Consider the following 24,341-nt stretch of genomic DNA (forward strand, 5'->3'; position numbering starts at 1 on the left):
TCAAGTGTTTGCACAGGAAAATGGTAGCGTAGGACACCAGGCGTGCAGGAAGCCGCGGGAATCTCAGAAGCTGCTTTCTGGATTTGCCCTCAGGCAATTAAAAAATAGCAAAATAGATGGTGAGTGGAGAGGGTTTACGAGCTGCAGACCGGCAAGGCGCTCGCAGGCACCGAAAGACACAGCGGAGAGTCTGCCTGTGCGCACGCAGGCCTAGCAACCAGCATTGGCTCACTTCCCGCACTCTCGGGGAACTTAGCCTCCCGCGGGGCAGGCAGAGGCTGGGAACTAGAGCGAGAAGGCTGGCGGGTCCATCCCATGGTCTCACTCCCTTTCCTCTTGTCCCCTTCCCCTTGGGGCATTTCCAAGGCTGCAGATGCCCCCCATGGTGCCTGACGTCATGCTTTGCCCATCCCAGGCCTCCGTGGGTGATGAGAGGCCTGAGTTGAGGCACCAGCCCCAACTGTGTGCGATCACGCCATTGAGCAGGGAGAGATGGGGCAGGGGGGAATTTCACTTGCTTTTGTTACATTTCTGTAATGTTTATGTCTAAAAATAATCAGCATACGTTTCTCTTCCAATTAGGAAAACCGCAGCAAATCAAGCCGGGAGCTGGGGCCTGGGCAGTTCATTATCCTGCTGGGTTCCCCACTCAGGCAGTTCACGCGCGCAGGCCGCCCTCTGGAAGAACTGCAGCTGGAATGAGCAATTCTCCTGAGAAAGCGAAGACACAGGCTCACAAGGGAGAATTCTGGGCAGAAATGGAGACGGAGATTGGAGTGAAGCGTCCACAAGCCAAGGAGTGCCAAAGATTGCCAGCAACCCCCAGACGCTGGAGGAGGCAGGGAAGGAACCTCCCCAAGAGCCTTTGGAGGGAGCAGGGCCCTGCTGACACCTCGATGTCAGACGCCTGGCCTCCAGGACGGTAAGAGAATGGGTTCTGTTGTGAGCCACCCAGCTCTCAGCACTTGGTTATGTGGGTCACAGGATACCAGCAGAGCCATATCTACTCATTCATTTCAGAAACGTTGTGCCAGTACGTACCAGGCACTTTCAAAGACACCGGGGATACGGAAATAAAGAATAAACGGGATCCTTGCTCTTAGTGGAGTTTCCATTCTAGTAGAGGAAGATGAACAAAAATAAATAAATGATAACTTCTGTCTGGACGCGATGGCTCACATCTGTAATCTCAGCACTTTGGGAGGCTATGGTGGGCAGATCACCTGAGGTCGGGAGTGCGGGACCAGCCTGGCCAACATGGTGAAACCCTGCCTCTACAAAAAATACAAAAATTAGCCAGGTGTACTGGCACACGCCTGTAGTCCCAGCTACTCAGTAGGCTGAGGCAGGAGGATCGCTTGAACCCGGGAGGCGGAGGCTGCAGTGAGCCGAGATTATGCCACTGCACTCCAGCGTGGGTGACAGTGAGACTCAGTCGCAAAAAAATAATAAATGATAAGCTATGACAGCAGGGAGAGCTGTGAGATCCACACAACAGAGGTGTCAGAGAGGGTGTGGGTTCCCTTAGGCTGCCCTTGCCAGGCACTACAAGGTGGGTGGCTGGAAAGGAAGCAGCACCACCAAGCCGTGACTGGGTTCGGCCCATGGGCCATTGTTTGTTGCCATGCTCTGTATAACAGGTGCCTCTCCTGGGGGCACAGAATGAGCCACGCTGATCTCCCTGTTTTGTAGGGGGAAATTGAGGCAGGAGGTTGCCTGACTGGTCCCTGAGCAACCACGGGTGTGGACACAGGCACCTCTCTCCAGAGTTCTTTCCGGTTGGAGGTGGCTTGTCTTGGTCCATGGGCCTGACTTCTGATGGGAAGGAAATTTGTAGCCACTCTGCTGGGCGACGGGGGCTCTGGGCAGAGCACCCGGGTCTTCTCACCTGTCCCAGAGCCCTGGCCCACAGCCTCCTCCCAGCCTCCCTGGCTCTGTCCTCGGCTGCGCCCAGGCTGCATTTCCAGGAAATGCCTCTCGTTTCCCCACACAGGAAAGGAAGCAGGAGGCCCTGAGCCGGGATCAGCCTCCAGCTCAGCTCCCAGGAAAATGGGTGCAGCTCGCCTCACCCCCACCCTTGGGCCCACCCTGGCTGAGGCTCAGACCACCACATGCGCGGCTCTCCTTGGTACCATGCCGACCGGAGGCCAGAATTTGGGCTGTTTTGAGCGAATACAGGTGAGTTTCTTCCCCTCTCTCATGCCCTTTTCCATTCATTCACTTATTCATTAAGCCTGTATGTAGTAAGCACCTGCTGTGCACAGCGCTGTGCTGAGCGGCAGGTGCCTTGGTGGCGAGGCCCTGCCATGGAGCGCCCACCTCGTGGCCGCCAAGCACTCCAGGGCACAAGTGTCTTCACAAGACTTAGGCTTTGAAGGAAAATGAGTCCAGTTTAGTGGGACTGTGGGAAAGAGGGGTGCTCCACTCCATGTCCAAGCTGGACAGGAAGACCCCACCCTCCCCAGGAAAACCAGGCAACGGGAGGCTCACCTGACTCCACCTTCACAGTGTGAGGAAACTGAGGCAGGGGCTGAGCGGCAGCCTCTGAGACCCTCTAGCCCCTGGTCCTGCCTTGGCTGTGACTGGGCCTGTGACACAGCAGGGACACCAAAGCCCAATCATGAGCAGGAACATCAGGACATGTGACCCCCTCAAAGCCCCTCTTAGCAGAGGCGGGGCTTTCAGACCTGAGCAAGATTCTGCTCATGTGGCCCCACACAGAGAAGGGGTCCTGCTTCCTGCACTCCAGGAGGTGTGTGAGGTGCCTGTGGTGGGTCCAGCTCTGAGAAGAAGCAACGGCGGCGTGACAGGGTCTTTCCTGTCCAATCAGGACCACGGAGCTAGAGCAGCACCCGAGGAGCTACGTGTTCCCATCCAGGGCCACAGTCCCCATTGCCCCATTCATTCAGTTGCTGCTGCCTGCCAGACACTCACATGGAGCCTCTGAACGTGGCATGCCCCACGTCCCACTGACAGCGCTGTGTGTGCTCCTGTATGTGGAAACCAGGGCAAGCAGGGTGAGTGACTTGTCCACTGTCATGCAGCTGCTGCGCGGTGGGGCTGGGATTGCACCCAGGGACTGACCCAAGCCCCTGCCCAGCCCCAGGACCCCAGATTCTGGGCCGGCCCCTGTTCTTGAGTTTTAGGACCCCCACCACCTCCCCAGCATTGTCATGCTGTCTGCATTTCTAGGCTGAATTGTGTTCTCATGGAGGGAGGGACCGTCCTGCCTCTTATGCACCCACACCCCCATCCTGCTGCCCGGGACAGTGCCAGGCTGCCGGGGGCATTTGATGAGATGTGACGTGTAAAGAATCTGATGGTGCCTGGTACAGAGTCATTCCTGGAGGATGCTCAGCCTCACCCCTCCCTGCCCATCCCACCAACATCTCTGGCCCAGTGCAGATCCAGCTTAACCACAGATGTGGGTATAGCAGGAGCATTATTCTGGTGGGTTCTGTCCACAGGACAGTCCTCTATCCGCATGACAAGACGCCATCACAGTGGCCTCTACAACGTACAGTAAGTACTGTACGTCCAGGAGGAGTAACCATGCTCTTTGCCATGGCAGAAGGTGGCAGTCGCAGCAGTGTTGGCTGTCATGGCTGCTGGTGAGGCGCTGCGTCTCTCAGTTACCATGGGAACCAGCAAAATGAAATTTACTTATTGTTGCAAGATAATAGCCAAGCCTTTTAAACATATGGTTTTCAAACAAACTCATCGCCATGGTAACCCTCTTAAAACAAGATGCAACCTGGCTTAAAGAACCTGAGAGCTAATTCTAGTAGTGCTTTGTATTTAGTTAGCCTTTCTTCTGAATTTAATGGACTTCACTCACTAGGCTCCACTAACATCTTCTGAAGTCTTAGGGGACAGATACTATTAAACCCATTTTACAGATGTAGACACCAAGGCATGGACGGGTTAAGTGACTTGGCCACTAACTGAAATCTTCGCCACGAGCAAGTCCGGACCAGACCCAGGTCTTGTTTCCTTCTGTTGTCTTCACTAATCAGTCCATCCTGGATTTTGAAAGCCCATCATCATGAAAGGCTTAGAGTTTCCCACAGCTTGGCCTGGGGAGCCCAGATGCTGCTGCCATTCGCGTGCAGAGAAGGCTGCTGGGCCAGGAGGCTGCGGAGGCGAGCAAAGGGCAAGGAGGAAGTTGTGGCTGAGGTTCCCGGGATGAAAAGATCCCCACGGAGAGCTCCATGGGCTGGGACAGCAATGCAAGGACCCAAGTGCCCCACAACTCACTCTGGTACAGCTGACACCAAGCCACACCCGCCGGATTACCGGGGAATCTTTTACTCCCTGCCAGCCCCAGGGGCCAATGGCGTCTTCCTTGGGCATTCGGGCAAAGCCCTGCCTCGGGCCTTTGCACCAGCCGGTGGTTCTTGGGTGGGGCCCCAGGCCAGCTGCAGCAGCAGCATCTGTGATGTTGGAAATGCAGGTTTTCCGCCCCCACCTCAGACCCACTGAATTAGAAACCCTGCCTTACATGCCCGCCAGGGGCTTCTGATGCACCCTGGAGATCTCTGCCTAGAACGTTCCTCCCGGATACCCTGGCCAACTCCCTCCCCTCCTTCCAGGCTTTGCTCACTTCTCACCTTCTCAGAGAGGCCTCTTCTGAGCCAGCCGATTTCTTGCATTCTCAGCCCTGCCCTCCCAGCTCTCCTTCCTGCCCAATGGCTCGTGTGGCCTGCATCGTGTCTACTGGATCTCGTCTGTCTCCCCCGTGAAGCATAAACTCAGGGAAACGGCTCTTTGCTGAGTCACCTGCACAGAGTGCTCGATAAGTAGTGGTTGCGGCAACTGTGACTTCTGGCTCAGGTTGATAGACGGGCGAATGAAGAGTAGCAGCAAGCGTTCGGGTGGGTGGGATGGGGTGGATGAGTTTTGCTTTAAGCATGTGGAACTCAAAGTGCCGGCGGCCACCCAGATGAAAGGCCCAGAGGCTATCTGGGAGGCAGCTCTGGGACACTGAAGAGAGGTGACACTGTGGAAGGAAGAAGAGTGACAGGCTTAAAGACATCCTGGAGCATGTTAACACCTGCGTGGGTGAGGATGAGGAGTCGGCAGAGACCAAGGAGGCCGAGGACAAGAGGGAAATGGAGGCCGTGTCGAAGCTCCCAGGGAGGCTAGCAAGGCTGGAGATCGGGAGATGAGCTTCTCTCCCACAAGCTTGAGTGGTGAGTGGAGGGGACTGGAGGGGGGTCCCAGCAAGGAAAGGGGTGATGCGCAGGGGAAATGGGGACAGGGAGGGGAGTGCAAGGAGAAATCAGAGCAGTTCTGCAGAACCCTGGAAGGCAGACCTAGCAAGGGCAGGAGGAAGCAAGGAGGGGAAGGGCAGGGAGAGATGTTTTGATTTTCCAAATCTCAACTCACAATGAGATCATCTGAAATGGGAGAGAAGGCAACTCGGGAAATCCAATCAGGTAGGCGTCTCAGCCAGCTCAACTAGAAGATCCCTCAAATCCTGAGAGGCTGAGATTCGTGATTTTGTCCTGCATTAGAAAGAAACCTAAGGCTACTAGAAAAATATAGTTGGCCTCCTTCCACCCTACCGCTTTGAAGTTCCATCTGGGTTTACAGAATAGTCACAAATAGGGTCTGCAACCGACAACAGTGAGAGAATAGTAACTTCCTCGTGCATTAAGATGTGCGTCTGGGACTCTCACTGCGCAGGATGCCTGGGGAGCGGGGAGGGTTCCACCCCCTGCAGGGAGCTGCACACCTGGAGCCTGCACCAGCATGGTGACCTGTGTCCCTCCTGACACTCCTGCCTCAGGCCGTCCTATCTCCAAGGGTAAGGACTGACATTGTCTTAGAAGTTTCCATTCACCCAGTATGTGCTCATGGGGAACATTAGATGTTTTCAGTAGGAGGCAGCATGCTGCTCACCAAAATAGTTCTTTCAAATATTAACTGTCAGATTATAGACGGGGTTTTCAGTGGGTCTCTCTCTGACCTCGTGATCCACACCTGGTCCCCAAAAATCTGGATTACAGCTGATCTTTCAGATTTGTTATTGTATTAATTTTGGAAAATGTACATGTTAATAAAAAAACAATTTTAGGAATAAAAATTTTCAGGACTGAAAATTTCCCCACGTTCAAAGAGATGTGTAATGTCCTAAATCAAGCTACTGTAATTATAAACGGTTAAATATAAGGAAACTCCAAATAAAGGCAATTACACTATTTCCCAAGGGGAAGAAAAAAAATTATGCCAACTTGTATTTATAAACTTTTTAGGGATGTCACAAGAAATAAGCAAATATTTACTCACGGTATTTATTTATACATACACTTTAAAAATCACGTATTCTAACACTTTGCTGTTTCCTTCCAAAGTTTTGAATAGAATTCAGTTGCTCCAAGACACACATTCATTTACATATGGGTTTTTTTTCTTTACTAAAATACATTTACTTTTAGTATTCTCAAGTGCAAAAGAGAGTAGAATCTTCTATTGCATGTGAAATGGAGACTAGTCTTCCACAAAGAGTAAAATGAAGTTTTGTAATTGCTTATGATGACAGCAGAAACTCTAGGATTTTGTTTTAACTTCATGGCTACATGGGTAAAGTCAGGTTTGAAAATCACTTCAAAATCAAAATTTATCAAACAAAAAAACTGGACAGGTTTTTATTTTTATTTTTTTGAGATGGAGTTTTGCTTTGTTGCCCAGGCTAGAGTGCAGTGGCACAATCTTGGCTCACTGCAACCTCTGCCTCCCAGGTTCAGCTGATTCTCCTGCCTCAGTCTCCTGAGTAGCTGGAACTATAGGCACCTGCCACCACATCTGGAATTTTTTTGTATTTTTAGTAGAGATGGGGTTTCACCATGTTGACCAGGCTGGTCTTGAACTCCTGGCCTCAAGTGATCTGCCTGTCTCAGCCTCCCAAAGTGCTGGGATTACAGATGGGAGCCGCTGCGCCAGGGCCCTGGATAGGTTTTTAACGCATTGAAAGTTTTCCTTAGAACCACAAAATCTTTTAAATTTTCCTATAAAACCCTATAACTATTCCATAAAATATATTTTGTACTTAATTTATGCTGAAAATAGAGCTTTGAAAAAAAGCATTAAAAACTCATTTCGTGTCTTCAGTCAAAAAAAATTCTCATAAAACTCTAGCAAAACGTTTCATTACACAATTTATCACATTACAATAGGAACAATTACACATTTGGGGGACACATTTCAGTATGGGCTTTGTCAACATACTCCTGTAAGAATGCCATCAGTTGATTAGGGTAGTAGGCAGTGATTCTCAACTCGGGGTTGCAGCCATCATTAGTGGGTGGTGGAACCACAGTAATGCATGTGAACTTTTTTGGGGGGAGGTGTAAAGGAACTAGAGCAGGACTGGATAGAAAAATAACAGTGTCCTTTGTATGATGCAAGATAACAATTTTCTAATACCTTTGATGTACATGTATTCTGCACCATGATGTCAAATGGATTTCTTACTGTGGGACAAAGTAAAAAAACATTGAGGGAGGCTGAAGCACAAGAATCACTTGAACCTGGGAGGCGGAGGTTGCAGTGAGCCAAGATTGCGTCACTGCACCCCAGCCTGGGCGACAGAGTGAGACGCTGTCTCAAAAAAAAAAAAAAAAATTGCCAGGCGCGGTGGCTCACGCCTGTAATCCCAGCACTTTGGGAGGCTGAGGCAGGTGGATCACCAGGTCAGGAGATTGAAACCATCCTGGCCAACATGGTGAAACCCTGTCTCTACTAAAAATACAAAAACATTAGCTGGGCATGGTGGTGCATGCCTGTAGTCCCAGCTACTCGGGAGGCTGAGGCAGGAGAACCGCTTGAACCCGGGAGGCAGAGGTTGCAGTGAGCCAAGATTGTGCCACTGCACTCCAGCCTGGTGACAGAGTGAGACTCCATTAAAAAAAAAAAAAAAAAAGAGAGAGAGAAAAAAGAAAAACACTGAGGTAGAATTTTGGAAACCCAGAGAGGCCATAACAGGGAAAAGAAAGAGCAGGCCAGGTGTGGTGGCTCACACCTGTAATCCTAGCACTTTGGGAGGCCAAGGTGGGCGGATTGCCTGAGCTCAGGAGTTCGAGACCAGCCTGGGCAACACGGTGGAACCCCATCTCTACTAAAATACAAAAAATTAGCTGGTCGTGGCGGCATGTGCCTGTAATCCCAGCTACTCAGGAGGCTGAGACAGGAGAATCACTTGAACCCGGGAGGTGGAGGTTGCAGTGAGCCGAGATTGTGCCACTGTACTCCAGTCTGGGCGATAGAGCGAGACTCTGTCTCAAAAAAAAAAAGAAAAAGAAAAAGCAGAACCCAGGTTTCTCAACTCCATGTCCTGTGCTTTTCTGACTCTCCAAGAGCCAAGAGGTGTTTTCCTAGCATGGTCACAGGGAGGTAATTCCCCCAGCACGGAGGGTCTGAGTCAAGGGTAAGCTCTGTGCAAGGTGTATGGCTGGGCGCGAGAAGGTTACCTTGCCCATAACCTTGCTGCTTACTCCGGTGAGAAAAAAGAAGCAATCAGAAGAGCATGTCCACCTGCTCCCCTCACTGCCTCTGCCTACCCACCCGCCTACCTATCTACATTTGCCAGGTCCTCCGCCTGCCCTCTCCCTATGATCTGTTGTGTTTCCGTAGGCCTGAGCTCTACATATGCACTACATACCATTCCCTTTGGCTACTGCCGTAGTTTAAAAGTATGTCCACAAATTCCTTCTGAAGTTGCCAAATCTAACAAATAAAAACACAGGTCGTACCTTAACTTTGAGATTCAGATAAAGTCATTATTTAGTATAAGAATTCCCTATGCAATATTTTGAATACACCTATACTAATAAGCCTTTGTTTCTCTTTATTTGGATGTCTGGCCACCCTACTTTGTACTTAGTGACCCCCTTCTAACAAATCAGAGTAAGGGATGACATGCAACTTCTAACACTAGGTCATAAAAGACACTGGGGTTCCCATCTTAGTCTCTTGCTCTCTTGGATGGCTTGCTCTGGGGGAAGGCAGCCATGCTGTGAGGACATTGAAGCAGCCCTGCGGAGAGGCCACGTGGCAAGGAACGATGGCTGCCTGCCGAAAGCCATGTGTGGGAGCTTGGAAGAGGGCTCTTCTAGACCCAGGCAAGTCTTTAGATGACTGTACCCTCAGGAGGAACTTGGACAGAATCACCCTGCTAAGCTGGATTCCTCATCGACTGAAATTGTGAGGTACGTTTCTTTTAAACCTCTAAGTAGTGGGTAGTTTGTTATGCGGCGACAGAGGACCACCACACGGACTTCCCGACATCACTCCAGGAGCTGCCCTCTGTCTGGCATCATCGCTTTCAGTCCTTCCTGATCATTCCCAGGGGCACATAGACAGGCTATAATATCTACCCTCTTAAAGAAAGCCCTCTCTTGATCTCAAATGTCCTATTTTCTGTTCTCCTGTATCAACTGTTGTGCATAATCACTATTTCTGATTCCTTTCCCCCATTCTCTCCTCAACTACTCCAGTTAGGCTGTTCAGCATTCCCAGCCCCTCTCAAACAGCTGCAGTCAAAAATGTAATACCCCTCTTGTATTAAAGCTAGAGTTCAATCTTCAGGCTTCATCAAACTTGACCTAATTATTCATCTAATAAATATTGATAAGTAGCTACGAGGTGCCAGGCATTGTTCTAGATGCTGGATATACAGCAATGAGCAAAACGTATCCAAACCCACATCCCTACCCTTACTAGGCTGCTGTGGAAGGGAGTGGGGCTGGGGAACCAACCATAAACAAGCCACTATGAAGATTTATGAATGAAACAATATGATGTCTGGGATTAAATATTTCAAAACAATGGGAAAATGGGTAGGAGTGAGGATGAAACAGGGTTAGCTACTGTTGACTACTGAAGCAGGTGCTGGGTACATGGAAGCACATTAAATTCTTCTCTACTTTGGTATACGTTTGACATTGTCTATAGTAGAGTCTTTTTAAAAAGCACGTTGCATATCATCTCATCTTCAATCCAGGAGATGGGGTGTGACAATCTAAATAGGGTGGTCATGACCTGATGGGGTGGGTGAGAGAGTGACAGGAGATGGCTGGGGAAGAGCATTCCATGCAGAGGGAATCACAACTGCAAAGGCCTTGGCTTAAGAGAATGCTTGAGTGTTCTAGAAACGACAGGGAGGCCAGCAATGCAGAGGATGAGTGGGGGGAGGGGAGAGCACTGGACAGGCCAGCTGGGGCCACACGGTGCCTTGTGGGCTGCTGTGGGGACGTGGACTGTTACTCTGAGTGAGAACATGAACCACGGGGCGTTTCAAAAAGAGAAAAATGATAAGCATTCAATCTAAAATAAGTCTGCAATTTTAGCTACTCGAGAGGCTGAGGTGGGAGGAGCACTGCAGGCCAGGAGTTCAAGACCAGCCTGAGCAACATAGCAAGCCCGTCTCTAAAAACAATAAATAAATAAATAAAAATAAGATGGCTCATGCCTGTAATCCCAGCACTTTGGGAGGCTGAGCGGGGAGGATCACTTGAGCCCTGGAGGTTGAGGCTGCAATGAGCTGTGATCATGCCACTGCACACTAGCCCAGGCAACAGAGTGAGAACCTGTCCCCACATAAATAATACGTACATAATAAAATAAGCTGATTCTGGTCAAAACAGAATCCCTCATTACCTCCTCACCCCCAAACTTATTTCTGCTGTGGTTTTTGTGGTACCAAGCAAGGACAGTTCCATCTTTGCCATTGCTAAGGCCAAATACGTCAGAGCTATGCCTGGCTCCTCTCCTCCACATCCTGTCAATCCTACCTGCAAAACCTATTGGGGCCCTGCCCTTGTTACCCCTGGGCCAGACCCATCACCCACCCAGGATGCTATGGCGCTTCCCAAGTGGTTTCCTGCTTCTGCCCCAGCCCCACGCACCCCACCCTCTCCTGTAGCTGAAGAATAACTGAGGGGGTTATTCACAAGAGATGGGAAATCCATACAAATGTCCTAGGAACTTTTCAATTGTTGTACCATAAATGGTACTTAAAAGAATGTTATGAAGGTTGTTTTTGTTACTTTATAATAAAATGTTATAAAGTAATTGTTTTTGCTCTTCTGACAAATGATGAATAAAAAAGATGCTAAAACTCTATTCTAACTGGTGGAGTTAAAACTGTCAAGCCCCATATAGTGAAGGAAAAGAAAGAAAATGATAACCAAAATGATATTTCCATTGTTTTACTACATACAAATGTTTTGCAAAGTTACTACATTCATTTAAAAAATAACTTGGGTTATACTTACTATAGAAATGATTTTTATGGGTACACATGGTCATAAAGATGGAAATAACTGGCCGGGCATGGTGGCTCATGTCTGTAATCCCAGCACTTTGGGAGGCCGAGGAAGGTGGTCAATAGTTCGAGACCAGTCTGGCCAACATGGTGAAACCTCGCCTCTACTAAAAATACAAAAATTAGCTGGGTGTGGTGGTGGGTGCCTGTAGTCCCAGCTACTCAGGAGGCTGAGGCAGGAGAATGGGTTGAACCTGGGAGGCAGAGGTTGCAGTGAGCTGAGATTGCGCCATTGGACTCCAGCCTGGGCGACAGAATGAGACTCTGTCTCAAAAAAAAAAAAAAAAAAAGAAAAAAGATGGAAATAACAGACACAGGGAACCCCAAAGGCTGGGAAGGTGGTGAGGGTTGAGGAACTGCCTATTGGATGCAGTGTCCACTATTTGGGTAATGGGTGCATTGGAAGCCCACTCCTCACCAGTGTGCAATATGCCTAGCTCACAAACAAGCACATGTGTCTCCTTGAATGTAAACTTTTTTTGAAAAAAGATTTTAAAAGGTTATTTCTTTAGATTTCTAGGTTGAACTGTATGTAGACAGAGAGTTAAATAAATTATGGGTCAGCCATGTAATGAAATACTCTATACAAAGGATGAGGTAGATCACCCTACATATTAATATGTATAGACCTGGGAAAATATCTCTAATTTATTGTTAGTTATAAAAAAAATCAAGTTTAGGAACAGCATATATAGTGTGATCCCATTTGTATTATTAAAACAGATGTGTCTATCATTGTCTATAGAACAGAAAAATATCTAAAAAACATAACCTTACAGTGTTATATCTATAGAAATGGTTTTGTGAGGAGCCATGAAACATGTCCCTTTGATAAAGCAATTCTTTTTCTTTTTTTCTTTTTTTTTGAGATGGAGTCTCGCTCTGTTGCCCAGGCTGGAGTGTGGTGGTGCGATCTCGGCTCACTGCAAGCTCTGCCTCCCGGGTTCACGCCATTCTCCTGCCTCAGCCTCCCGAGTAGCTGGGACTACAGGTGCCCGTCACCATGCTCAGCTAATTTTTTGTATTTTTAGTAGAGACGGGGTTTCATCGTGTAATCCCAGCACTTTGGGAGGCCGAGGGGGGCAGATCACAAGGTCAGGAGATCAAGACCATCCTGGCTAACATGAGTAATTCTTTTTCAATGAAACTTTCTGTTCAAGGACAACAAGCACAGAGAAAGAGACGAGTCGTGAGCAGCCCAGGAGTGGTCAAAGTGCGCCCGTGGGAAAAGCCACCATCAGGTGAGGGAAGAGGACCAAACGGGATCCCCCATCACGTCCCTCCCAGCCATGTTCCCCCCTCTCTCCAAAGCCACCACTATCCTAACTGCTGAGCAGAACTTGGAAACAAACAAACTTGGGCCTTAGATCTGGGGTGTCGGAGGGTGAGGGGATCTGGAGCAGGGGAAGGGGAGAAATGGCAGTCCAGGACACCCCCAGCTCAGTCCCGATGTAAAAGCCATGCCCTCAGAGCCCCATCTGCGAGGAAATGCTTCTAGCGCTGGCTCATGAACACCCCCAGCTGCGTGTGCCTGGGACAGAGACCCACGGGAAATGGCCATTTCCTAGGGCTAGTGAGTAGTATATCACACACACGGAAAAATTATGGAGTAGAGTACGGAAGCTGCATAAAACGTGAAAACAGGAAACTTCGAAGACATGAAGGATTAGAGCAGGCACGATGGGAATCAGCCCTGAAGAGGCAGGCCTGTGTTAAGGGCTGAATCGGTAGGAAAACTGGGGCAATGAGAGGGACGGGTCGGGCCTAGAAGGAGTGCCCATGCAGCTGTTGTCAGCAGATGCTCTTTCTGTGTCCCTCAGACTCAGCGCATTCCCTCTGCCTGCCCTTCAGCAACTCTCCAGAGCAAAAGCGGACACCTCCCCTGCTCTTGAAAACCCTCAATGGTCAAGAAGCTTTGTCAAGTCCTCATGAGCCTTGCACAGTGCCAGGTGCTGTACCTAATGTAAGTGCCTCATTTTACTCTAATAAAAACTAAGTATTAGGCTGATCTACAGGAGGAAATGAGATTCACAGAGATTAAGGGAACAGTCAAAAGACACAGAACTAGTAGGCAACAGACCTAGAATTCAACCCTGTGTCAGGGTGGTTCCAAATCCAAGCTCTTTCTACTACACTGCCAGCCTCCCAGGTGCCCGGAAGTGATCCTGGCCCTCCTCCTCTATCCTGATGTCCTGACCTCTTGGTGTGCTGAGGGCGCTGGGTGAACAGAGCACCGCTGCCTGCGGAATCTGGCCCTGCGGAATACTGGCTGCCCACAGAACCAGGAGGCCCTTCAAGAAGGAAGGAAAAGAGGGGCCTGGGAAAGCCAGGAGTAGACGTGACAGAGCCTGACCTCAGGAAACAGGCCAAGGGCATAAACACCCAACCCCCGGGGACATTCCAGCCAGCAAAGTGTCCCTCTCTAAATTTTTAAAAACCCCCATCCCTGAGGGAGGCAGCGTGGAAACAGAGAAGAGAAGGCAACAGGAAGCTGCAGCCCTTCCTTTGAGAAGAGGTGGACACTGAGCAAGAGTTTAGGGGGAAAGAAGCTGAGAAAGGACAGTACTGGTCCAGGGGTTGGAACAGCTGGAGGACTCCCTGGTACCACAGCACAAATGGGGCTGATTGCCCCAGGAACAAGAACATACACACATACCCCACCTTCCACACACCTTTTTTCTGTAAACAGACCTCATTTCTTGGACCACGGAAGTGGACACGTGGCCAAGCTGTTCCCTGCCTTGGGAACAAGCCAATCTGCACAGAAGCAGAAGCAGCACAGAGAGCAGAGGCAGGGGGACGGGAAACACATAGAGAAAAGAGAGCAGGGGAGGCCTGAAGAGAGAAGGAACAATGGTGAGACAGGAGGAGGAAGGGGGGAGTAGGGGAAGGAGAGAGAAAGAGAGGGAAACAGAGTGCGCATGTGCTAGCTGACTGACTGTGGAGCCATGGATCTAGGTGTTCCTGAGGCCAGTTCCATGTCCCAAGCATGGTTATGTAAATTAATGCATTCTGCCTCTCGGCTTATGCCATTCGAAGTTAGGCTGTATCATTCACAGTCCAAAGAGTTACCATTTCAGTTGTATATAAAGACCCTTAAAAATCTATAAAGGCACCTCCAAAATCACATCAACACTGGAAAAACTAAGGAAACCAAAGTTGGTTCTCTTTTTTCTTTTTTTTTTTTTTTTTTTTTTTTTTGAGATCCGGGTCTTGCTCTGTCGCCCAGGCTGGCCTCGACTTCTCAGGCTCAGGCAACCCACCTCAGCCTCCTCAGTAGCTGGGACTACAAGTGCACACCACCGTTTGTCTAATTAAAAAATCTTCTTGGAGTCTTTCTCAAAGAAGCTATTCAAATGAAAGTATGTTTATTTTTATAAATGTTTCCTCCAGTAAGTTTATGTTTGACTGTATTTAAGAAACAGAAAAAAAAAAAACCTGAATTAAACTTGTGCCAAGATTAACCAACAGCCTCCACTGCTTGTTTCCCATTATTACAGGTTGGGTATCCCTTATCTGAAACGCTTGAGACCAGAAGTCTTTTAGACTTTGGATTTTTTTGTGTTTTGGAGTATCTGTATTATATTTACTAGTCAAGTATCCCAAATCTGAAAATCCAAAACCTGAAAAGCTCTAATGAGCATTTTCCTCCAATGTCATGTCAGTGCTTGATATTGTTTTGCTCTGTGTCCCCACACAAATCTCATGTCAAATTGTAATCTTTGGTGTTGGAGGAGGGACCTGGAGGGAGGTGACTGAATCATGGGGGCGGACTTCCCCCTAGCTATTCTGTGCTAGTGAGTCCTCGGAGATCTGGTGTTTGAAAGTGTGTAGCATCTCCCTCTTTGCCCTCTTCCTCCGGCTCTAGCCGCGTAGGACGTGCCTGCTTCCGCCACGATTGTAAGCTTCCCGGGCCTCCACAGCCATGCTTCCTGTACCGCCGGCAGAACTGTGAGTTAATTAAACCTCTTTTCTTTACTTATAAATTACCCAGTTTCAGGTAGTTCTTTATAGCAGTGCAAGAACAGATAAATACAGTGCTCAAACAGTTTTAGATTTTCGGATTTGGGATGCTCTCAACCTGCACCATTAGATTATACTCTCTTGGTATAAATTATTTTAAAAATCCCAAACTAATACATAAGCAAGCCAAACAAACCTATCAGCATAAACTTATAAACGCAAACACAGGCAATACACAGACACCAGGTAAAACAGGGATGCTATTTCTGGATGGTTTAATCATGAATGGCGGTAGGCAGTGCAAGAAAAAAGTTCTAGAGCATGATAAACCTTGGTTTTTGGCACAGGATAAACCTTTCATTTCATGGTGTACATTTCACAATATTAAAAAAAAAAAACCAACCTGGTTTTCATGATTAAAACCATGGGGAAAGGACAATGTTTCCAGGGAGCAACGACTTGCAAGCACACCCTTGGGGCTATGCGGTGGCCATCGGCAGGGCCCAGCTTCAAAGTCCAATCCACAAGGCACAGGTTTTCAAATCTTTCCCTCTGTGTACAAGAATGTACATGAACTTTAAACACGTGTGTTCCCTTGTCTGTGTTTAACACCCTAACGATGATCAGTTTGGGGGAGACGTACCCCTCCCTAATCACAGGTAGGACCACTTCCCAAATCAATGAAACGACCGTCCTCTTTTGTGTCTTGACTTCAGGTGCCCGGCCGAACGACGGAGTCTTTTCCTTTCTTGTCGATGCAGTTTCTCAGCCTCCTGTTGCTTCTTCTGCTGTTCAGACTAAAAGAGAAAATTAAATGAATAGAGGGAAAGAGAGAAAATTCTATACCTCTTTTCTGGTAACCGTCAGGCTGCCAACAGTACCACCACCAATCTCAGACCTGCTGCCAGGAGAAATGCTACCCACAGGCTCCGGGGGGACATGGTGGGGCTGCCTGGACTCTGCTCTGACAAATGCTACCCTGGCAGAAACAGCAGGACCAAGGCCAACTTTCACTATCAATGCAAAAGCAGAAATTCTGAACCCCAGGTAAGAGAAGGGCCCTGACAGACCAGTCTCCTACAAAGTAGGAGACTGGTTTTTCAACAAACACACTCACACAACCACTGGGATGTTTTAAAAGAGCCTACACAAGAGCCACCTTAAGAAGATGATATCACTTACAGAGTGTCCACTTTCCTTTTAGAGATCTTTGTTTACAGACTAGAACCATTAGTTTATTCCCACTGTTCTTAAAAACAAAAGAAAAAATACTTAAATTTACTAAAAGTACATTATTAAAGCATTCATTCACTAGAACTCGCTCCGAAGAATTTTTAGCTGTTTCCCAAAACTCCACCTCTCCTTAAAAGCAGCAAATTGCTCTCATTAATCACTAATAAAAGCTAGGCAGACGATGCACAAGTTCACAGCTGCAATAAGCATGTGGACTCTCGGGCTGACTGCTGGAAAGGTGCTCACATTTGTTCTCAATGTTCATTGGCTCACATGGGAGCTGGAACTCCTCCCTTCCCCATCCCTCGTGCCAAATGGTTTAACTACTTTCAGCAGAAATTCTTAGAAGAGCATCAATGCAGAATCCACAACAAAGGTAAGAGTTATACGGTTTTAAAAACACATTTGACGGTTTTGAAAATACAAACTCCTGAATGTAAAGCTCAAAAAAAAAAAAAAAAAAATTCTTAGTGGTGGAACTGCACAGATGGTAAACTGAGACAGCACTGTCAGGGGCCTCAGTTGACAAGGCGGAAAAGCACCGTCTTATGGACACCCAGAGAACCTGCTTCACTGGGATCTGTATTTTCTTTTTCTTTTTTTTTTTTTTTTTTGAGATGGAGTCTTGCTCTGTTGCCAGGCTGGAGTGCAATGGTGCAATCTCGACTCACTGCAACCTCTGCCTCCCGGCTTCAAGCGATTCCCCTGCCTCAGCCTCCAGAATAGCTGGGACTACAGGCGCCCGCCACCACACCCAGCTAATTTTTGTATTTTTAGTAGAGACGGGGTTTCACCATGTTGTCCAGGATGGTCTCGATCTCTTGACTTTGTGATCCACCCACCTTGGCCTCCCAAAGTGCTGGGATTACAGGCTTGCGCCACCGCGCCCAGCCAGGATCTGTATTTTCTACACACCTAACATAACATATGCATCTGTATGTTACCCCTGAGGAGAAAGTCTCCAGTGGATTCACCTCTTGTGGATATTACCCAATCTTCTAAGATTAAAGAGTTGAAAGTGAGAGAATAGTGGGGAAGGAAAGCAATTTGTAATGTCAGAAAAAAAAAAAGGATGCATTTCTCCTATTCTAAGAAGCTCTTAAACTGGCTTTCTGAATAATTCTTTAAGTCCCTTCTCTATTACTATTCTTCAACTGTCTTTTCAAAGTAAATCCTGTCCTGTGTATTCTTCTGAAGTGTGTCCCAAACTCCTCCACTGTGCTCCATCTCAGAGGGTCCCACCCTAGCCCAGGCTGCTGCTCGTCCTAAGCACGGCCACCACGGAGCTGCCTTCCTTGTGCTCTGCTTCCTTTCAAATACCCCTTGAGGCAACTCTCCATATGCAGCAGCCGGAAGGTTTTAAAAAAATAGAAATACTATGTCAGTTCAGTACTGTGCTTACTGAGACTGTGCAAAGTTTGGTCCCTTACCAAACACTCTCACAGCCCTCTGCTCTCCTTTGAAGCACTTGCCACAGTTCTAGTGATATAATTAGAGGTGTATAATTTTTACCCACTGTCTCTCTCTCCCAATAGACTGAGAACTGTGGTCGCAAGAGCCATATCTGTCCCTAGCATGCAGCACAGGGCAGGCATCAATACACATGCATTAATGGAAAACTCAGAACTCCTAACGCTCCCTAGCTGAGCAAGTGATGACACCACCAGGAGCCCTGTAAAGTGAACCAACACTAGTTATTCAATATTTCGATTCTTCATGTTAATCAGGATTTATTTAAAAAGGGTTTCTTCAGGCCAGATGTGGTGGCTCACACCTGTAATCCCAGCAGTTTGGGAGGCTGAGACGGGCAGATCACGAGGTCAGGAGATCGATATCATCCTGGCTAACATGGTGAAACCATGTCTCTACTAAAAATACAAAAAATTAGCTGGGCATGGTGGCAGCTGCCTGTAGTCCCAGCTACTCGGGAGGCTGAGGCAGGAGAATGGCGTGAACCCAGGAGGTGGAGCTTGCAGTGAGCTGAGATGGTGCCACTGCACTCCAGCCTGGGCAACAGAGTGACACTCTGTCTCAAAAAAAAAAGGGTTTCTTCATATAATTTTGGAAAATGATGTGCTAAATACAGATAAGGTGTGTGTGTTGGAGTTTCTAAGTTGAGGTATCTTCATAAGTCTTCAACATGGACATCAGTCCAAGGTTTTTCCCTTATCTGTCTGATGGCAAAAGTAATCTTCCAGGGACACTATTTACATCTCCTGGAACACATTTTGGGAAGCTCTGCCAGACTTTCTCCACCAAGGTAGGAGCTTCGAGAGAAGCTTGTAAGCAGTGGCTATTGTTCTGCAGACAAATCTCCATGCAGAAAAAGGACTACGACTAGCCTCTCTCCCAAGGCTGCGTCTGGAAGGCCTTGCCGCCATGTGGTGGATTCAGGAGGATGGGATCTATGGGCCCGTTAGTGCTTCTCCCGGGTGCTCCTGCCTCCTCTTCCCGACTACTTCACCACAGCCTCCAGCACTCCTGTCACAGAGGGAGGAGGAGGACAGGTGCAAACAGGCACATTTGTATCAGCAACAGCCTCACGCTTGATGAAGAACTGTACTAAATGGCATTTTAAAATTAGATTTGTGACAATCCCAGTTTTGCCACTATACAATTTTAAACGACATTAAGGCATAGATTTTCCCTCTTCAATTTTATTGAAATTTTAGGAGGTATATATGCAAATATGGGAAAAACTCAAGATTCTACCTGAGCATATCAAACATGGTAAAAAGAGACTTCTATGAACAACTGCCTGAATAAGTAAAATTTACTGAAAACTAGAACTCAAGTAAAACTGAGATTTAATAATTAAAATGTCTGTCAAGTAAGGAAACACACACATCAAACATTAATTGACACATTCCTCAAAACAGTTTCAAAGCCTCTGCTTGATTCAGTTATGAGGCCTTTTTAAGCAATTCTTAATACTTTTTTTATAAACAAAAATATAATTTCAGAGCCATATTATTTTCATTTTACTACAAATTTTAAACTGATCTTCAACTCAGTACCTTCCAATTTAGAAACAGTGGGAAAAGGCTTGTATTTCCATGTTACTGCAAAATAGGTGCTCACTCAACCCAGCAGAGGGGCCTCTGCAGGAGCTGAGGTGGCTGCGCTGCAGACCTGGGATCCTTCCAGGCTGCGCTGCTCCTGCCCCATTTGACATCACTTGAGTTTCAGAGGGAATCAAGGAACGCTTCCAGGTATAAAGAAAATTGGTAAGAAATTAGGAACAGGCACAATGAGGTCCCTCTGAATGTGTATTTGGCTTATGTAAGTGATAAATGTAAGAGGGCAAATTTGCTCTCAGCAGATAGAATTAACTGAAAAGCTTTTTGCACTTAGAATAATGAAGTTTTTTTATTACTTGGCAAGCCTCCTGGATGCAGGTTGGGAAACTTTTAGAGAAATCAGAGATGAATGGGTACAGGATGTGATGAGGTAGTTCTCCAGAGATGATACACAAATGACCAATAAGCACATAATAAAATGCTCATTAGTCATTAGGGACCTGCAAATCAAACACACCACTCACACCCATTAGCATGGCTATAATAAAGATGACAGACAGAGACAGGTTTGGTGTGGATGTGGAAAACCTGCAACCCTCATACGCTGCTTGGTGGGAATGTAAAATGGTGCAGCCACTTTGGAAAACAGTCTGACAGGTTTCTCAAGAAGTTAAATAGCTACACTGTACGACCCAGCAATTCCGCTCCTAGGTATAGACCCAAGATAAATAAAAACACATGTTCATGCAAAAATTTACACATTCATTTTCACAGCCAATTATTAATCATCGCTTCCCCCAAAAGAACACAACCCAAGTGTCCCTTAAAAAATGAATGAATAGCAAAATGTGTTATATACATACAATGGTATATTATTCAGCCATAAAAAGAAATGCAATTCCGATGCAAGCTACACTACTGAATGAATAAACCTTGAAAACATTATGCTCAGTGAAAGAAGCCAGTTAGTTATGAAAGACTTCACATTGAATGATTCCATTTGTATGAAATGTCTGGAACAGGCAAAACTATGGAGACAGGAAGTAGATTAGTGGTTGCCAGGGGCTGGGGGATGAAAATATGGGGGTAAATGCTAAAGGGTATAGGGCTTCTTTCTGGGCTGATGAAAATGTTCTGGAATTACATAGTGTGATGGTTGCCCAACTCGGTGAATACACTAAGAACCACTGAATTGTACTCTTTAAAAGGATGCGTATGGTCTGTGAATTATATCTCAATTTTAAAAAAGAATAATCTCCCTACTACTGCTTAGGAAAAAAAACACAGGGATGAAATCTTTGTCATTCTTTTCTATTTGGTGACTATATTGAAGAGGACTGACTATGAATGAGAAAAAAATTTTTTGAGATATAAAACTGTATCCAGTTAACAGTAAATATTTAAGCAGCTTACTCCTCCTACAATGTGTGACAGGTATTATTACCACTGGCTAAAAAAAATGGATCTTATAAATCAATTTAGAATAGGATGGCCACTGGCAGAGTAGTCTGTCTGCTAAAATGATAGTATCTGGGCAAGCTGGGTGTGACTGTCACAAGTTATCAGAACTCACCAATTCCCAGTCTTCTTCAAAGTCCATATACATGCGAGGTAGCCCTACATCCTCAGAGGGTCAGGACGTAGTAGCCCTACATCTTTAGAGGGTCAGGATGGGACTTTTGCTTTATAAGCCGCACTTGAGGCCACAGAGCGATCCAGAAACCAAGACAGCTAGTTCATCTCCAACAGAGCTAACTCCAGGGCCACTAACTCCCTGTCTCCCTTGGGACACCAGTGACATTCCTGGCTCTGCTGCAGCCACACACTGTGCTCTTGGCTCACCAGGGGCTCTGGTTGCAGGGGAAATGCTAGAACAGGGAACACAGCTTCCTCAATAGGGGAGAAGCGTGAGAAGGCTGCTCTGAGGACACACACACAAACAGTATCGAAAGCTTTTCTTTTTGAATTAAAAAATAACAATAAGACAACTCACCCTCTTTAACGTGAATGTCAATTGTTTGCTGCCAACGGTGGTGTTGGATACACTCAATGTCCCATTTTTTGCTTCAATTTTCAAACGATCTTCAAGGGTTTTGCTATGGGAAATTCAAAAGAATGCCACATTAATCAAAATTATGTTTTAATTTACTATTTGAAACAAGTTTTGATTAGAATTGATAGCAAAGAAAAATGTTTACACATGTAAACAGAAAATATCATTCATTTAACACAATAAATTGAAAGAATTAGGTGCATTCAAATAGTCATTATTCATATTCCAGAGATAGACTGTAAAATAATGGCTGGCAAAAACACCCACTAATTTAATATCTTAAGTGGCAGGACCAAACACTTCAATGCCTGCTACTTTCCTTACTAAAATCTATCATATTTCTGAAGACCAAATGCAAAGAGCAATCTACTCCTGAAGCCTGTAATTGATCATAATGGTCATGGCATTTATGATATAATGATATATTTAAACAATACACAAATTAGGTATGTGAGTATTTTGGCCACTCGTCCACCTTTTACAAAGGAATGAGCACAAATTAAGTCCTCCAGGTCAAGCCACAGAGAAGAGCTATGATAATTCTTGTTTTTCCTTCACTCAGTCTTAACTCCGTAGACTGCAAGCCATCATCCCACAGCATGAACAGCTTGAAACATGAATCTGCCTAATGACGCTGAGAGAAAACAAAAGCAATTACACTTTGGGTAACTCTACCTGATTCAGCTCCAGCCACTGCTATCTCTCCAGGTATCTTTCCTTTTAGTTTCTTACTTGACTTACTCTTTCTGACATACTTTATTCCAAATTTAAATCTCATTTCTTGATCACATTTTCCAAATTTTTCTAGGCTCTCTTTATATAATCTGTGTCTCTGTTAGTCTGCTGTGCCCTGCATTTCACTGTCATCTGTATAATTAACACAACCCCCCTCTGCTTTCTAATAAAGAGGTAAAGTATGAATTTTGTACCTGTTATATGAAACTTCACTGCAAGTTATAATAATGTTTTATTATAAACTAGAACACTGGCCTTTTTTGTTCACTTGGTTTAGAGGGAAATAAACTGAATTAAGCCTAATGATATATATTTTCAGTAAGTTTAAACAGTTACTCTAACTTTTCTAGAAGTGGCTAAAGCAATAGATTCCTATCCCCCTGATAAGATTGAGAGAGATGCCAGGGAAGACAAAACAAAGAATATGGTTCTCTTCTGTTCTGTTCCCTCCTCAAAAATAGTATACTCTGTCTCCTGCCCTCCCTGCCCCAGATGAAATTCAACGCAGCCCTTTAAAGTGATGGCTAAGAAACCTGACTGAAGAAAAAAAAGGTTGAACTGTGTGAAAGGGTCTTTTTTTCCCTGAAATATATCTTTGTAACTAATTACTGAGCAGAGCACAGCTCCTAAATGATCCTTAAGACAAAGTGATGCTTCTTTGAAATACTGAAGCTCATGTTTGATGTTCACACTATGAGAAATTTATCTCTAGTTTACAACTCATAGTAATGTACTAAACATACCTTCTTTATATAATTTGAGACATAAAGTGGTTAGCATAAAAGTGGTACACTTTTCTAAGCAATAATGTTATTAAGAAGCACTTTTAAAGTACTTTTCATCTTCAAAGTTCTTTATAGACTAACTAATTAATCCTTTCAACATCCCTGAGACAGAAGTATTTATCCTTTATAGATGGCAAAAAAGGGAGGTAAGATGTGAAATGACTTGCTGCAGGCCATGTAAGGATTCAGTTCTAAGCAGGATTCCAATTTCAGAATTGCTGGTTTCCAGGCAAGTGTCAGGCCATACTTGATTTACACAGTTTTGTTCGGGAAACTTGTCCATTAAGTATTCTCAATGACAAGCTTCCACATGACAAACGGAATGAAATGAAGATTTAGGTTAGCTTTTCTTTTTTTTTCTAACAAACAATTCAAAAGTAAAGTGTAAACGGGACTCTAGCATGCATGTGAATTATGTGAGCCTCAGCAAATTCCTCAACCTGTTCATGTCATTCTTCTTCTTTCTTTTCATAGCTAGAAACTCTGAGGTTTCAAAGTTAACAGGGCTGCTGTGCCTATGGAGTAGCCATTCTTTTATTCCTTTACTTTCTTAATAAACTTGCTTTCACTTAAAAAAAAAGTTAACAGGAATTCTGAATAACTATGGAACCACTGAGAGAAGATGGTATACAGAAAACACTAATTTAGGAAGAAAAAGACTTTGCCAGTAAATTGTGAGCAATTATTACTCTGTTAAGAATGACCTTACTTCCTCCATGATAGGGCATACACATTCTGGGGTTTCTCTCAATGTACTTTCAATGTGCACTTGTAAAAACTTGTTCTGTCTAGGCTATTTGGAAAGACAAGCTGAGTTTTGGAACAAACCATGGCAGAAGATCAGACACAGACAGAGACCGTGTGTGGAGATTTCTACATTAAAGAAGTTCCACTTCCCTCCCTTTGAAAGTCAGTTTACTGAAAGCGTTTGCTAATCAGCAGTTCCACAGCCTGCTTTTTGAGTGTGACTTTGGTCAGAGATGACCTAAGTAGACACTGCTGTAGCAACACCTGAAAATTCCTTATTGAACTGAAAAAAAAAAGGCAGAACACCACGCTGCATGCGCTTCTCAGCATGTTTCTTCCAGGACACTGGCAGGTGGCAGAGGAGGATGGCAGAATTGGCCTTCCCCTCCCCCTCCTCTCCCCTCCCCAGTTCCACACCACGCCCCGCCATGCCCCTACTTCTTTTCCCTGCCTAGGCTTTACTTTAGGTCTGACAGCCA

General features: G+C 46.0%; 1 protein-coding gene and 2 long non-coding RNA genes across 6 annotated transcripts in view; 2 read left to right on the forward strand and 1 right to left on the reverse strand.

The window, feature by feature from the left end:
• The first annotated feature begins 313 nt into the window (after positions 1 to 313).
• LOC116480229 (uncharacterized) lies at positions 314 to 2,973 on the forward strand. Its single transcript, XR_004251230.2, has 3 exons — positions 314 to 922; positions 1,994 to 2,178; positions 2,831 to 2,973. It is a non-coding gene; the product is annotated as an uncharacterized LOC116480229 (long non-coding RNA).
• Positions 2,863 to 24,341, reverse strand: part of NOL10 (nucleolar protein 10) — a 129,896-nt gene continuing 108,417 nt past the window's right edge. The window contains exons 20-25 of one of the 4 annotated variants that reach the window (XR_009209263.1): positions 21,536 to 21,638; positions 15,933 to 16,086; positions 5,389 to 5,507; positions 4,611 to 4,999; positions 3,946 to 4,134; positions 2,863 to 2,990 (exon numbers count right to left, since the gene is read on the reverse strand). Coding sequence is in view for 1 of the 4 variants with exons in the window: in XM_032172206.2 (XP_032028097.1) it covers positions 15,967 to 16,086; positions 21,536 to 21,638 (223 nt within the window). In the remaining 3 variants the exon portion in view is untranslated. Of the gene's footprint in view, positions 2,991 to 3,400; positions 4,135 to 4,610; positions 5,000 to 5,388; positions 5,508 to 15,547; positions 16,087 to 21,535; positions 21,639 to 24,341 lie in introns of those variants that run through there. The other 3 variants (XR_009209262.1, XR_009209264.1, XM_032172206.2) reach the window with 3 other exon arrangements.
• LOC116480228 (uncharacterized) lies at positions 9,013 to 22,504 on the forward strand. Its single transcript, XR_004251229.2, has 7 exons — positions 9,013 to 9,209; positions 12,487 to 12,567; positions 13,147 to 13,289; positions 15,195 to 15,277; positions 16,006 to 16,336; positions 22,158 to 22,303; positions 22,404 to 22,504. It is a non-coding gene; the product is annotated as an uncharacterized LOC116480228 (long non-coding RNA).

This window comes from Hylobates moloch, unplaced genomic scaffold, assembly GCF_009828535.3.
Source record: "Hylobates moloch isolate HMO894 unplaced genomic scaffold, HMol_V3 SCAFFOLD_13, whole genome shotgun sequence".
Taxonomy (NCBI): domain Eukaryota; kingdom Metazoa; phylum Chordata; class Mammalia; order Primates; family Hylobatidae; genus Hylobates; species Hylobates moloch.